This window comes from Cyprinodon tularosa, unplaced genomic scaffold (genome assembly GCF_016077235.1).
Source record: "Cyprinodon tularosa strain WSP-4 unplaced genomic scaffold, ASM1607723v1 ctg373, whole genome shotgun sequence".
Lineage (NCBI taxonomy): Eukaryota > Metazoa > Chordata > Actinopteri > Cyprinodontiformes > Cyprinodontidae > Cyprinodon > Cyprinodon tularosa.
Genome location: NW_024039089.1, coordinates 156,798 through 172,881, shown reverse-complemented (window position 1 = coordinate 172,881; position 16,084 = coordinate 156,798). Strand labels below are relative to the sequence as shown.

The following is a 16,084-nucleotide window of genomic DNA, read 5'->3' as shown; positions in this document are numbered from 1 at the left end:
AAAACTAAATTAAAGTAAATTTGGCATGCTTTACAGTAGTCCCTTCCTACTGTGGATGAACGGAACGTAAAGTGGAGCATTCGTTAAAAAAAGCAGGCTGCACAGTGGTTCAGGCTCTTTGCTCTTGTTGCAGGGTGATGGACGTACACTAGGGTCAGATGCATAAACCAAAACAATGCATATTTCATCTCCTGCACATTAGATGTGTGACTCACACGTCAAACCGGATGCATTAAACTTAAAAAACAAAAAGATGTGCTGGAAGACATTTGTTATTAAGAAAACAACCAAACATTGATGTTCTAATATTACTGTTGTACTGTTTGTTGCTTTGAAGTTACAGTGGATTAATGTTGCATAAGTATTAGATTATAATCCAGGTTCCATAACTGAGAATAAACACATACCCTTCATACTTGAACCCTTAAAAGGCTTATGAACCTGATATATTAAAAGTGCATCAGCGTAACATTTTAAAACGATTTAGATTCACCGACTGAAGCAGTGCCTTACATACGTATTCATACGCCTTGGAACTTTTTTACATTCGCATCACAACCTTCAGCCTGTTTTAATGACTTCTGTGCAAAGGGTGATTTAAATCCCATTATTGTGAGATTAAAAAGGAAAAATATAATCATTTAAAAAAACTTTCCATATAAAAGAAGGTTTTATGTTCATGTAATTGACTCTTATTTCTCTGATACCTCAAAAAATTCCAACGCATAATCCAAAAGTTCGACTATAACCAAGCTTTGAATATAGCACTAATGGTAACTATGGAGGAGCTGCAGAGATTCACAGCTCAGGTGGAGGAATCTGATGTCAAGACAACAACTTGGCCCCTGCTCTAAACACGAGGTATTTGTTAAAAGAAAGATGGTTGAAAACAGAAAGAAAAACAGAAAACAAACACTGCTGATCAACCTGAACACAGCACCGCCATAGTAAAGCATGGTGGAAGCTTGATGGAGCTGGATACAGTCCTCCTAGAGGAGAACCGAAGACCTCAGTGGAGTTTCATGTCTAGCAGCAGAACAACTTCACAACTATGAAGGTTTAAATAAAAAACAATGCATGTTTCCAATCAGTCTTGACTTGATTCCTTCAGATTCAATCTGCTGCGACTCAAAGATGGTCGCCATACATTTGTTCAGGTTTTAGTGTCTCGATGGGCACAGCTGGTAGAGAAACACCTGAAATTACCTGCAGCTCAAACTACACTAAAAAAAATGGTTCTCCAAAGAATCGACTACTTGAAGCCAAAAGTGTTTCTACAAAACTTTAAAAAACATACATCCTATTCCTTGATTCCAAAAAAGTTGAAAAACAATCCACTGGACTTTTTTTTCGAAGTTTGAAGATGTTTCGCTTCCCATTCAGGAAGCTTTTTCAATTCAAAATGTCAGAAATTTGGACCCCGCTCTGCTAATCTTTGACCTCTGGTATAAAGCCTCGAACTCAACGTAATTTCTGACATTTTGAATTGAAAAAGCTTCCTGGATGAGAAGCGAAACATCTTCAAACTTCGAAAAAAAAGTCCAGTGGATTGATTTTTTTTTAAACTTTTTTGGAATGACTATGACCTGGATGACTAAGAATCTTCACCAGAATAATATAATATCCTTTCCTTTCCTTCCTTCCTTCCTTCCTTCCTTCCTTCCTTCCTTCCTTCCTTCCTTCCTTCCTTCCTTCCTTCCTTCCTTCCTTCCTTCCTTCCTTCCTGCCTGCCTGCCTGCCTGCCTGCCTGCCTGCCTGCCTGCCTGCCTTCCTTCCTTCCTTCCTTCCTTCCTTCCTTCCTTCCTTCCTTCCTTCCTTCCTTCCTTCCTTCCTTCCTTCCTTCCTGCCTGCCTGCCTGCCTGCCTGCCTGCCTGCCTGCCTGCCTTCCTCCCTTCTTTCCTTCCTTCAAAATGATGCTCTGATTCTGCAGCAGTAAATTAGCTCCAAATAAACTGAAGTTTGTGGTTGAAACCAAACAGAATGTAGTAAAGTTTCAAGCAGTATGAGTATTTCGGCAAGGTTTATTATAAATCCAGCAAATGGACCGCATAAGCACGTTTCTGCCTTTGTGCTTATACTCTGTTTTAATCATAAAACGGAGTTTTATGCATCTGGCCCTAGATGAATGCGCAGCTGCAGTGTTAAACTGTCCTATCTGCTTCCGAGCGCTTCTGCACAACCTTGTGCTCCTTGACCTGGTCCACCGCCAGCGTCTCCAGCTCGGCCTGCGGCGGGGCGAGGGGCGGGGTGCCGTGCGGGATGCGGTGCGCCACGCCCACGTGGGCCCTGTACTGACGGTCCCGAGCGGGACTGTGTCGGGGACTGGCTGCCGCCCCCAGGGGAGGGACGGGGGAGTGGTCGGAGGCGATGGGGGGGAGGACGGGGAGCCGTTCACGCACCACCTGGTGCTCGGGCGATTCCCGGCCTGCCTGCAGGAAGGGCGTGGGGTCGGGCATGGCGTCCACCGGTTCCCTCAGGACCACCCGCCGCCCGTCCGGGCCGAGGCGGTACACCTCTGTGAGCTCTGGGTGGAGCGGCTGGGACAGGCTTTTCTTCATACGGCGGCGGGGGGTCTCAGGCTGCCTCTCTTTGGCAGGGGGGGGCGTTGGCTTGTATGAGCTGATGGGACTGACGTTAGGGCTCGCCTCGGAGGAACTCCCAGCAAAAAGCTTCTTCTTGGTGGCGTGAAGCTGAGAGGTGAGGTAAGCGATGGTGCTGGCCCTCTGCTCCAGCTCCCCGGACAACACGGCCAGCTTATGGCTCTTCATCTTCAGCTCCTCCAGGTACTTCTTCTCCCTCTCTTTGATGGTGTTCTCCAGGACGGAGATCATGGCGTTCTTTTGCTCCAGGTCTCTGAGCAGCTCCGTGTTCTCCTCCTCCTTCTTTTTAAGTTGGGCCTCCAGCTCCTCGCACCTCCTTTGCAGCTCCTTGCATCGCTCCTCGCTGCTGTCTGAACACACAGTAATGAACAACATCACAGCTGTTACACGTGTTTCATAAACACAACGTTTGAGACGCATGCAGAGTTTAGGCCGTGCATTAAGCTCAGACCGTCTGTCAGCTCACATAGAGACAGCCTGATCCCTCAGAGAGTCATGTGCGGTGCTTTACAGCTCCAGGCTCACATTACAGCTCCTACTAACTCTCATCTGATCTCCATCACAGCAGCTCCTACTTTACTGTAAAACACCAACAAAATGTGCTGCACTGTGTGCAAAAACTCTGCAGCAAAATGTTTAATACTCAAATGGAACTGGCAATATAAAATGTTTTTCATAGTTTTCAATCAAACGGTTAATGATGGGAAACATCGGTATAATTTTCCCCTCATGGACTCAGAAGGGGGGCTGGTGCACTCAGTCCTGTTGGTGCAGATGCAATGAGCCGGTTGGAGGCTGTGCATTAGCTCAGGGACAGATAATCTCATTTCCTGCTCTCCAATCTAAGAGATGTCCCACACTAACATGATAGTGAGACCGACTGGAGGCCCTAAAAGTATTGATCCCACACAGCTCTGTCAAAAACCTGACATCACGTCCTGATTCCATGCGGCACGCTTCATACTCAGACAGCTACATCAGCGTGGTTTAGTGGGAAGGGCTATCTGGGGAGTTCGAGTCAACATCAGAGACTCAAACGGTGGAGTTCTTCCTGGTTAAGACTTGTTAGCAGCCTGTCTGCTGACAGAGAAAGGTGACAGTAATGAAGCCTCTGTGGGGCAGAGCTTAGCTTCAGTATCTGCTAACAATGTGGATCAGATGCCTTAGTAAAATTTTGATTTTAAATTTATCTGACTTCTTTTTAGCAAAACAAGACCTAATCTAAAATGAATCAAATTAAAAGTTAACATTAATATTAGTACCTAATGATAGTTAATCAGAGATACACTGATTAAAATTATGCAATTGATTTATAATCTCCGATTTTTGAAATGCTTTGACTACACGGCCAATAAAAAAATCTCTACTAAGCTATAAGAACAAAGCAGTGTCACTATATTCTCAGCTTTCTAGGCATCTGTAATTATTACTGAGAGACAAATACACTGTAATCTAGGGAATCTTAGCTAAGTGTAGCTAGCATAACTATGGTAAACATTAGCCTCTTTTTTCTTTTTATTTCCTTTAAAATACAGATTCTTAAATAAACTCTGATATTTCTGAAAGGCTGACAATTTCTATAAAACTGAAAATTGCAAACTCCACAGAATTACAGAGAGCAACTGATCGTGCTCTGTTCAGCCTTCCTGTTATCAGCTGAATGTCTGGCTCTCTCTGTAGCTTGAGGACTGTTGCTTTAAATCCAGATTTAAAACTTGTTTAGAAAGGCCTTTGATTGTGATATCTGAACATTATTAGTTAGGTTTCAATTTTAACTTTCACTCCATTTTCTTCATCATTTAGTCTTTCTTTAAATGTATAAATAATTTTGTCTAAATGGACAGTGTATTATCTATTTTATTCCATATTGTCTTCTCTTTAAATATTACTGTTGCCTCTCAGCCATTGCAATGTAAATTTTTTCTCACGTAAAGCACTTTGAATTGTCTGACTACTTCCTTTTTACATTTACAGTCCGTGAAAAGAAAAATATTAGACTGCTATTCTTTTCCATTTTTGTTGCTTGTAATGTGTTTACTCATAATTTTAGAACAAGAAAGTGAAGAAAACATAGACGGTGTAAAGTTTTCCCAAGACATTTGATATATATGTATATATAAAACAGTAAAGTTGAGTCAAATCCATTAATAATAAATGGTATATCTATTTTTGTAGGAAATATCCATGAACATCCATCCATCCATCCATCCATCTTCCTCCGCTTATCCGGGGTCGGGTCGCGGGGGCAGCAGCTTAAGAAGGGAGGCCCAGACTTCCCTCTCCCCAGCCACTTCTTCCAGCTCTTCAGGAGGAACCCCAAGGCGTTCCCAGGCCAGCCGAGAAACATAGTCTCTCCAGCGTGTCCTGGGTCTTCCCCGGGGCCTCCCCCCGGTGGGACGTGCCCGGAACACCTCACCAGGGAGGCGTCCAGGAGGCATCCTAAACAGATGCCCAAGCCACCTCAACTGGCTCCTCTCGACGTGGAGGAGCAGCGGCTCTACTCCGAGTCCCTCCCGGATGACCGAGCTTCTCATCCTATCTCTAAGGGAGAGCCCAGCCACCCTACGGAGGAAACCCATTTCGGCCGCTTGTATCCGCGATCTCGTTCTTTCGGTCATGACCCAGAGTTCATGACCATAGATGAGGGTAGGAACGTAGATCGACCGGTAAATCGAGAGCTTCGCTTTTTGACTCAGCTCTCTCTTCACCACGACGGACCGGTACAGCGCCCGCTTCACGGCAGACGCTGCACCAATCCGCCTGTCGATCTCCCGCTCCCTTCTTCCCTCATTCGTGAACAAGATCCCAAGATACTTAAACTCCTCCACTTGGGGCAGGACACCCCCCCTGACCCGGAGAAGGCACTCTACCCTTTTCCGGCTCAAGACCATGGCCTCGGATTTGGAGGCACTGATCCCCATCCCGGCCGCTTCACACTCGGCTGCGAACCGATCCAGCGAGAGCTGCAGATCACGACTTGATGAAGCCAACAGGACCACATCATCTGCAAAAAGCAGAGACGCAATCCTAAGGCCACCAAAACGGATCCCCTCAACACCTTGGCTGCGCCTAGAAATTCTGTCCATGAAGGTAATGAACAGAATCGGTGACAAAGGGCAGCCCTGGCGGAGTCCAACTCTCACTGGAAACGAGCCCGACTTACTGCCGGCAATGCGGACCAGACTCTGACACCGGTCATACAGGGACCTGACAGCCCGTATCAAAGGGCCCGGTACCCCGTACTCCCGGAGAACCCCCCACAGGGCCCCCCGAGGGACACGGTCGAACGCCTTCTCCAAGTCCACAAAGCACATGTAGACTGGTTGGGCGAACTCCCATGCACCCTCCAGGACCCTGCTGAGGGTGTAGAGCTGGTCCAGCGTTCCACGACCAGGACGGAAACCACACTGGACGGAAACGGAATCCATGAACATGTCTTCCTTAAATTTGGGTTTAAATAATACATGCCTGATTCATTTAATCAAATGCAAATAAAGTAGGATTTGCTCTGCTGATGGCTCCCTATGACTGCCAGGATAATTGACACGATTTTTCTGGAAAATAAAGTAGTTAGATAAAATAAATAGAGCGTTGTAATTTAATTAATTAATAGATAACAAGATATAGATATAAGATATATATTGTGGCTTACCTGATGGATCAGAGCTCCGCACAGTGAGTTCATAGGTCAAGTCTAGAAACAAAGAAAATGATGTTGAAACAAAAAATGATGCAGCTGAGAGCTCCTCACTAACCAAGCTCACTGCATTTCCGGACTAAACAACTTTATGCTTTGTTTTGTTCATGAAACTGATCTCTAAAGTGGATGTTCTTACATCTATTTTGATCATTACTTAAAGGTATAGAGGAAGATCTTTTATTCACGGGTGGATCATCTAAATAAGAGGTCCTCCTAACTGTCAATCATTCTGCGGATATGTTTACGTAAGACTGTCCTATGTGCCCATCCCAGTTAGCTATCTTTTCCCGTGCATGCACACTTTCAGGCATATCTGTAGGGAGCTACGGTTTCAGACAGTCACTGAAGCTCACCTTTCTCACCGTGGTTCTTTGAAAATGGCCGAGGGTCGTAAGAGAAAAAGTGTCTACAAAGTGTATGAGAAGAAAAGAAAGGCCTCAGAAGAGGCAGATATATCCCAGAATGCTTTGCGCGGAGAGCTCTCCTCGCAAAGCATTATGGGATTTGCTGTCACAGCGGCCCGCCGTTGCCATAGGCTGTCGCTACCTGACAGACCCGACTAATATATAGTGATTGAGGGATTTAGGGGTTAGGACGGACGTTCGGACACAGTAAGCTTATATGAGCTATGAAAACAACAACTTTATACAGAGCATGCACGAAGAGAAATGGGCTTCTGCACGCTCTCGTACACGTCTAATAGGCGGTCCCGCTCAGGACCGGGTACAGGGTTGTGCATGTGGATTTCTTTTAAACTGGACAGGGCGGGTCTTTTAAAAAAATAGCAAAAATCCTCCACAATCCCTTTAAATGCTGGGCAGAGCCATTATCTTATAAGACCTTTTCACATGAAGATATCAGATACCGTTTTATTTTAAACAATATCTGATGACTCAGATATTGTTTAAACCTGTGGTACAAATACCCGATATACGCTTTGACTCTTTTTTCTGTTTCAAAATGTTGATACTTTGAAAATGTGTCTAAAATTTGCTGATTCCCCAGAGAAACATGAAAAGCTGAAGTTTTTTGCAGGAGCTCACCCGTGCATTGCTGCTGTAGCCTGCGGATCTCAGCATGAAGCCCCTTCAGTGTGTTCGCGTGGTCCTGCTGCAGAAAGAGCAGGTTCTTCTGAGCGCTGTGCAACTGATTCTCCAACGTCACGTTTGCTGAGGCCATGGTGATATATGTCTGGATTTATTCCACCCTTAAAACTGAGAAGACAGAGAAGGCAAAGCGATAGAGGGAAAAATGAAGACGAACATCATATTCCAGCACACAATAACTGGAATTCTTACAGTTTGTTGTGTATGACGTCCAAAGTATGCAGCATTAAATAAAGCCAGTAATTAAAGACATATTATGTGTTGTTTTAGAAACAGCTCAGACTAAAACTTTTTTTTAAATCCATCCATTTATGTAAGCATATCTAGTAAGCCCTTCGTAGTAGCTAAATCTGTTGATGAGGGGGTCGCTAACATGGTGCCTGTGGGCTTCAGGTAGCCCTAATGGACAACATGAGGCTACAAGCCAACTCTAAAATAGCCCAACCTACCAATGAAACAGAATCTAGAATTTTTTTTTATCACTGTTACTACTCTTTTCATCACAATTGCATTAATATCGGCTTTAAGATGTCAATATCTAATATCTTAATTGGTTTAGGGCCTGATTTTTTAAGCCGATGTTGTTTTTTTCTTCTTCTTTTATACGAAAAAATTGACAAAAATCATAACAGTTACACAAGTCTCAATTTAAACAAACAAAAAAGTGATTCAAGAACAGATCAAAGAAAACGGAGCGGCAATGCATGCACCTCACTTGGCTGCAGAATGGGCAAATTAATCTGCCAGAAAGAGAAAATCTAAAATTGGAAAGCAAAAGGCTGATGAAAAATATGTTTATTATACAAGTTTAAGTGAACACAGCCTGTTTCAGTACTGGCAGCTCTTCATATTACTCAGTATTCATGAAGAAAGAGTTTTCCTGCCCTCAAAGTTTTACTACAGGAATCATGGTCGGGACTAAGATGATCTGGACAGAAGGTTGGTTTTTAGTTTATTCCGTTTGTTCGATCATTTCGCCATGGTTTCGATCCTCATTGGAACCAAAAGGTGACCCCTTTTCAGTTTCTTGGTATGTCCAACAGATGTTTGTTTAAAATCTCCAGGTATAATCATTTAGAGAAAAAAAGCCTCATTGTATCAAACCTATAATCATCAGTAGGAACTGGCTACATCTCTGCTCATTCATCCTTTGTTTAAAATCATAGGAAAGCAGCCGTTCCAATCGTTGCATTTCCAAATTCTCCCGAGTGGTGCCCGACTTAACATGATTGAATAAAGTGAATGTGATTTGTCTTTTATCTAGGGGGCGGGATTGTTGTGGCAGAAGGTTTGCAAACTAGTTTGGTTGTGGCCGGTTTGTCGGAAGCATCTTGCTAACCAGTTAGCAACTTAGTGCTAGTAGGTTCCCAATGGGAAATTCCATTGGGACCAAGTAGCACTAAATTGGTGACTTAGAAACGACACTGTCAAGGAACGCTATGGACAGAGGAAACATGCAAGAGGAGGAGAGTTTAGTGTCGGAGGTCGTGGATGAGTCTCCTACATCATCCATTTTATATTTAGAGGAGGAAAGCGGGGACGGTAAAGTAAATGATTCTTATTTCTTATTTCAACTGTGACATGTGAATCAATGACCCAAAAAATGTGATTGACAGATGAATGTTGATATATGATTGGCCGAATTTAGGTGTTCAGGCTGACGTATAACTAACTGGCCTGCATAAGATAATGAAAGAAAAAAACACAGATTTTTACACAGGATTTTTTTTCTATATTTTGGGAAAATATCGTCTGGAAAAAAAGTACATTTGTATAGATGTTTAAGCCAGAATGATTTGACATTTAAATATGATTTCCCTACGACTTTAAAGTTCAGAGCTAAAACATTTTTATCAAAAGGATTTATTAAAAAATAGAAAATCTTCCATACAGTCTAAAGTAGGGCAAAGAAAAAGTATTAATTTTGCTATATTACTATACAAATTAGGGCTGCAAGTAATTATTATTTTACAAATTGATTAATCTGCGGATAATTTTTTTAGATTTATAATCAGATAGGTTCCTTCATGAAGAATTTTTCTAAATGACACCAGGTGAACTAAAACTTTTCCACTTGAGGAGTTCTGGATACAACATGTTGAAAGGAGACATTTTTTTTTTATCTTAAATTCAGAATGTTTATATATATATATTTTTTTAAATGTTGATAGAATTACTGCTCTACGTGGGTCGCTCTGTTAGCTGAAGGCATGTTTTAGAGTCTCTGCAATCCAGGTAACGATTAATCAATTACTAAATTAGCTGACAATTGTTTCAGTAATTGTTTAATCACAATTCATCTGATTCATTGTTTCGGCCTTAATATAAATAATTGTTTATAACTTTTGACAGATAATTGTTTATTTCTACCAGATCCTAGTAGCTCTAAATCAAACTAACTTCTTCTTGGTTTTAGATTTCTCCGATTTAAGCGGACAGGTCAAGCTTCTGAGCGTTGGTGACGAATTAAAGAAGCACAGGAGCCATTTTCCTGGTAGGTTAGATTTCTGCTTATGCTAACCAAAGGGCAGTTTTCATATTTGCTTCATATTTGTCTTCTAAAACTATTTAGTCTGTTTTAGCTGGGAAAAAAAACCCTCAATTTCTTTTTTGAAAAACAAGCAAAAGGATGTGATTTGTGCCTTTGTGGCTGAGGAAGAAAATTGATATCCCAACTCCCAAACCAAACTGGAAACCTGTCAAACAGCAACACAGTCAAATACCAACATGCTGCTGCTTGGAACAATACAATATTTCATTGAGTTCTTTAGAAATTAGACGTTTTCTTTGGGAACAGTAATAACACAGAAGGCACATCCTGTGGAAAACAATATCAGCAGCAATAAATGTGCCGCTCTAACCGTGTTTTTATGTCTTATCCATTGATGCAGTGTTTCCAGCTCTGTGTGGCATTTAGCATCCTGGGGACTATGATCTGTGTCAGGTTTTGGAATGTGATGCAGTAAAAATTCACCCAGAAATTTCCCCCCAGTCAGTTAAAGTGGGAGTAAATGATCTGAAGAACATAACAGCCAATGATGATTTGTTAGTGACTCATCGTTTAGATGCTAAAATGACAAATTGTGATGTTAATGCTCACACTGACGGAACATCTGATCCAGTAACCATCCCATGAGTAACAAACCCCCCCCCCCCAGCTTTATGCACTGATACATATGATGATGACACTGGGTGGGGCAGGTCAGTCTGAAACAAAAAAAAAAATCCTCCTCCGTCATGCTCCACCTTTCTCCCTCCTTCACTGGGCCACGGACAGACACAATCACTCAGTCTAACAACCAAGGGATAAAAGCACATTGATCCCTGCACACCCCCCCCCCCCCCCCCCAAACACACACACACACACTTATAACACCAGCTCACTAACATGAATAATTAATCTTAAGACTCCTGACTGAGCAGGCTCCCTGGTTTCAGCAGAAACGTCTCCCTTTTCATGACTTGCTGGGGAAAAGTAAAAAAAAAAAAGAGAGTGCCAACACCAAAACACAGACTGTTTAGAACAAACACAGCCAGCGGTGTGTGATAAAGGCTGAGGGGATAATCTATAATTGATGAGTAATGTGGAGTCCTTCCGGTAAACCCTGCGCTGCGAGCATATCTCTCATCCCGGCTCTTTCCTAGAATAGCTCAGAAAGCTTTCCACTTGCAAAGACGTGACCTCAGACAACTTCCCCATCGACGTGGCTCATAAAGCATAATGCAGCATGGCGGACACAGAAAAAAAAAACACGCTAACTGAACCCTTTTCATAAAACCTATAAAAAAAAAGTTAACTCTAGATTTTATTTGAATTATCCTTCTTATTATGATTATTCATAAACACACCCATCAGTATTTTCCCAAACTGAGATCAATGTTGAATAATATATGAGCTGCAGCAGCATGAAACATTAGGAAGAAGCTTCCATCCTACGGCAATGAAAGACCATCACAGAAACATTGTCTAGTCCAGCACTAAAATACCAACAATTCAATGCATGGGCTGCGCTTCATAGAGTTTACACAAAGACAAAAGATTATAACTTGATTTAAAAGCTAAACATTTGTTAATTTGGCTTAGATTCAGGCACATTATGCAAAAACAGTGAGTAAACACCTGCTGCAAGTGGCAAAGGGTGATCTTTAAGGGCAGATTATACTTCTGCAAACGCACACATCAAATGTTACTTGGGTCTGGTCGTGAACCAGTTTTGCTGGTTTGCTTCTGCACCATCTGCAATTTCTAGCTACGCACAGCAGTTTCCTCCCAAAGAGCAAGGGGGAGCCTATTCGAGGACTTGGGTGGATGGTCACGAGAACTTCGGTGGCGCCGGCGGGAGTGATTATTTTCCAAAAGAACAATGGCATGTCTGCAAGATATCACAGTCACGGACATGGATCTAGAGTTGCTAGACATCGAAGAGAAACAGGTTCTGTTAATGGAGTTGGCAAAAAGACCGATTAACCTTTCATCGTAGTTGTCCATTGTAGTTGTTCCTCGGTTTTTAAAAATCGCGCACCCTGGCACCGAATCGAGAAGGACGACCACACAGACAGCCGGAAAAGCATACCAAGGACCAATCACAGCTGCTTTTTGTCTGCGCATTTACACTTGAGGTCTGCGCAGGTTTGCAACCGTCTGATGTGTAGTCAGGATTTTTTTGAGGTGCACGACGACGGTTGCAGAACCTCTGCGCGGGGGAGCATGGTCGCACACAGAGACGGATTTCATGGTTGCAGAGGCTATGAGTCAGAAGCATAAAAAAGCCTTTAGTCTTCAGATCAGGATGGGGTTTTTTGTGACCATATTTAGAAGAATTTGGTTTTATTATAAACAAAGGGAATTGGAGCGAGCTCTCTTTCAGCCAGCTCACATAAACGCTTAACAACATCCACCCTCAGTGAAACCCCTTAAACAAATTTGACAGTTTAGAATCAGTAATTTTCTTCAAACCTTGATATACAGTAACTTGATGCCTTCAGCTGGTCCTTCCTAAAACACCAATCAATATCTGCCTCCAAAGAGAATCCAAATAATAAAAGTAGCTACCGCCCTAAGCCAAGAGAAAACCTTCATGGTATCTTCCTCAGTTTTTGTACAGCAATGTTTAAGAGCAATGCCCTTTCTCTTTCCATCCTAATATATCAATAGACAGCTTTGTAGTCCAAGGTATAAGGGAGCAGAGATGCAATTTAGGACTTAAAGGTTAGCAAGAAGCCCTCAAAATGTTTCATTTCTTACACAGAATAAAGATCTTTATGCATTAAATCTTTAGTTAGTTATTCCAGATTTCATAAAGGTTCAAAATATTCCGTTATTTAAAATTTAAGTACTTAATAACTTTAATATACATGTGGTGTGAAAATTTTACTAGCATATGAGTTTTATATTTGTAAATTAAATTATTTGTTTTTGCTGCTTTTGTCTGTGTTTACTCATTTCAATCCTGCAAAACTAATCAAAACTAAATTAAACCCTGTTAACAAACTCTACCGACTCTTTAGGACACAGCTTTCTAAACAAAGAATCAGCTCCACCGTTATTTTACATTAGTCACAGGAAAGCGGCTGTTCCAGATGTTGCATTTCTGAATTCTCCCGAATGGGGATCGACTTTACACAAGTGAATAAAGTGAATGTGATTGGTCAAATTATCAAGGTAGCGGGACCGGTTTGTCAGGAGCATCTTGCTAACCAGTTAGCAACTTAGTGCTAGTAGGTTCACAATGGGAAATTCCATTGGGACCAAGTAGCACTAAATTGGTGACTTAGAAACTACACTGTCAAGGAACGCTATGGACAGCGGAAACATGCAAGAAGAGGAGAGTTTAGTGTCGGAGGTCATGGATGAGTCTCCTCCATCATACATTTTTTATTTAGAGGAGGAAAGATGTTGTGGAAGAGGACGCCAGGGCGGCAGAAGCTTGGTTTGGTGTAGAAGGCTTCCAGCTGTACATGTTTGAGCCCTTGCCTCGCAACGCTGCCAGTTCTGTTAGCTCTACGCCTGCTGAAGACACAGACGTCCATCCACGTGAACACTGGGACGCAACTCAATGGGAAAGGAAATAATTCTTATTTATTATTTCAACCATTGTGTATATCAGCTGCGACATATGAATCAAGATGCTATGACCAAAAAAATTGATTGACAGATGGCGTTGGTATATGATTGACCGAATTTAGGTGTACAGGCTGATGTAGAACTAACTGGCCTGCATAAGATAATGGGGGAAAAAAACACAGATTTGAAGTTTTAATTTTCTAAGTATTGGGAGAATATGGTCTGATAAAAAGTACATTTAAATACATGTTTAAGCAAAAATGATTTGACATTCAAATATGACTTCCCTAAGACTTAAAAAAAATAATAATAATTTGGGCCCCCAATTCAAATTCTGCTAAGGGGCCCCATTTAATCTAGGGCCGGCTCTGCTCATATATAACCAAACTCCCCAAATCCTGACCATTACAGTAACATTCAGAATGTTAAAAGAAGAGTAGTACACCCATAACAGATATTCCTTGTAGCTATAATGAGGTGAAAACATCTGGAGGGGGTTGGCAGGCATGCCTGACACTTTAGATTTCAGCACCTGCATTGCGGACAGCACCCTGCATATAAAACCTCAGCTGCTGCTGACAGAAACAATCAGAGATCATTGCTTTCCATCAGCACTACTGTCAACTTTACACATGCAACAGTCAGGACTGATCCACTGCTGTTATCACATAATATATAAACGGAAACCTTTATAATAATCTAAATGTGTCTGCATGCATCATCACAAAGGATGGCCCTGCTTCCAGGAGAACCTGTCCGGTATAAGGAGGGTTGGTTCTGTGCAGGAGGAAGGAGGTGCCGATCATAAAATACACGTTCTGGATTGTTCTGAAAATGCGTCACCTCCCAGAAAACAGGGCATGCTTTTTATTGACGCTTTGCACCACCGGCGGAGAGACAAGCGTATTTAAAATGATTTAAACATTTAAAATACAATTTACGCCTAGATAATAACCGATATAATCTACAAACCAAGCCGGTTTTAATCTCCAATCCCACTTAAACTGTCACATTTTGATGAGAATAATCATTTATCTTTTGGATTAGGTCAATGAATGAATCTATGATGTAGCCTAGCTAAAAAGCTAAGGACGCCGAAACGTTAATAGTGTTTATATTAAAGCTTACCTTTCAGATACAAATAGTTGGCCTCCGAGGAGCATCTAAAATCTACTAAACACAGGATGAAGGGGCTAGCCTTAGCGGCTAAGCGCAGTCCACCTTGCAGGGCATGTCGGTGATGCTGCCTGTCGGATCTCCCTGAGCTACTAGACAAAATAAAGCGATGCACCATGGGAAGCCAGAGCAAATGACCGACCTAAACGTTTACACCCTGGATCTCTCTGTCTCTCAGCTGATCATATTTATTATAAATACAAGTTCAGTTTTTCAAGAAGTTTATTAGAGAAAAAAAAAAAAGCAAAACAAAAGCAATTACTGACCTTAAATGACATAAACTGCGCAGGTAGCAGCAGGTGCACTCGCCGTTATGCGTTTATGAGCGTCATCACCATGGTAACGGAACAAGGAAGTATTTCCGCCACCTAGCGGTACGGTCGTGAAATTGCATTGCAGTTTATATTTTCTTTGGAAAGGTAGAATAAACAATTATTTACATAATGTTTTTATATATTTATATACATTATATATATATATATATATATATATATATATATATATATATATATATATATATATATATATATATATATATATATATATATAGATATATATATATATATATATATATATATATATATATATATATATATATATATATATATATATATATAAAATAATGATAATAATATACTAATAAAAATATAACATTATATATATATAATATGTATTACATTAATATATATTAATTATATTTAAATAAGGGAATGTAAGAATGGGAAAGTTGCAAGGTACCTTATAGACAGCAGAGGGCAGTGTTGCTATTCACTGGATAGCCAGGGAGCTTTTAAAAAAAAACTTAGTTCTCATTCTTGCCATTCACACTTTCACAGTCTAAAAAGCAAAGAAAAGTTGCAATAAGAGATTTTCTGGAAAAAAAAAAGAAAAGAAAAACACTTTATCAAAATAAACAAAATAACAAATAAAACAACAAAAAACACAAAATAAAATATATGATAATTTGAAAATAGTAAATGCAATGTTCTGAGAAAGACATCAAATGCATATTTTTCTGGAAAATAGCTAATTATGATTATTAATATATAAAATAAAATAATAGAGGATCCGGGTTTAATTCCTGGCCCAGGGTCCTTGTGCATAGGCACCGGCCCCACGACAATCCTGATAAGGACTAAGCAGAAGATGGATGGATCGATCTGTGAATATTCATAATTCATAAATATATCTAAAAAAAACGTGACATATTTAGATTCCGATGCCACTTAAAGCTGAGAAAAAATATACCTTTTTCATGTTCAAGATCCCAAATCCCAGATCTTTGTTAGCTGGGCCTCACTTAGGTTTGCAACTAAAATAAGTTGTAAATAGTTCAATATCCCTAAAAAGACTTAAATTAGAATACATATCAAAAGATATAGGGATTTAACTGTGTTATAGATTATATTTACAAAAGGTTTTGAACTTAGAGATATGG

At 40.9% G+C, this 16,084-nt stretch overlaps 1 protein-coding gene across 2 annotated transcripts; it reads right to left on the bottom strand.

Moving 5' to 3' along the window:
• Positions 1-1,876: 1,876 nt before the first annotated feature.
• ccdc92 (coiled-coil domain containing 92) lies at positions 1,877-15,003 on the bottom strand. Of its 2 annotated transcripts, none has more exons than XM_038296614.1 (4): positions 14,913-15,003; positions 7,344-7,514; positions 6,253-6,294; positions 1,877-2,950 (listed from the first exon to the last, which is right to left on the bottom strand). In XM_038296614.1, exons 2-4 carry the CDS (start codon positions 7,477-7,479, stop codon positions 2,142-2,144), a joined length of 987 nt encoding a protein of 328 aa, XP_038152542.1. In that variant the 5' UTR covers positions 7,480-7,514; positions 14,913-15,003; the 3' UTR covers positions 1,877-2,141. The 2 variants fall into 2 exon arrangements, with proteins under 2 accessions (XP_038152542.1, XP_038152541.1); XM_038296613.1 differs by lacking the exon at positions 14,913-15,003 and adding an exon at positions 14,599-14,768.
• Positions 15,004-16,084: the final 1,081 nt, after the last annotated feature.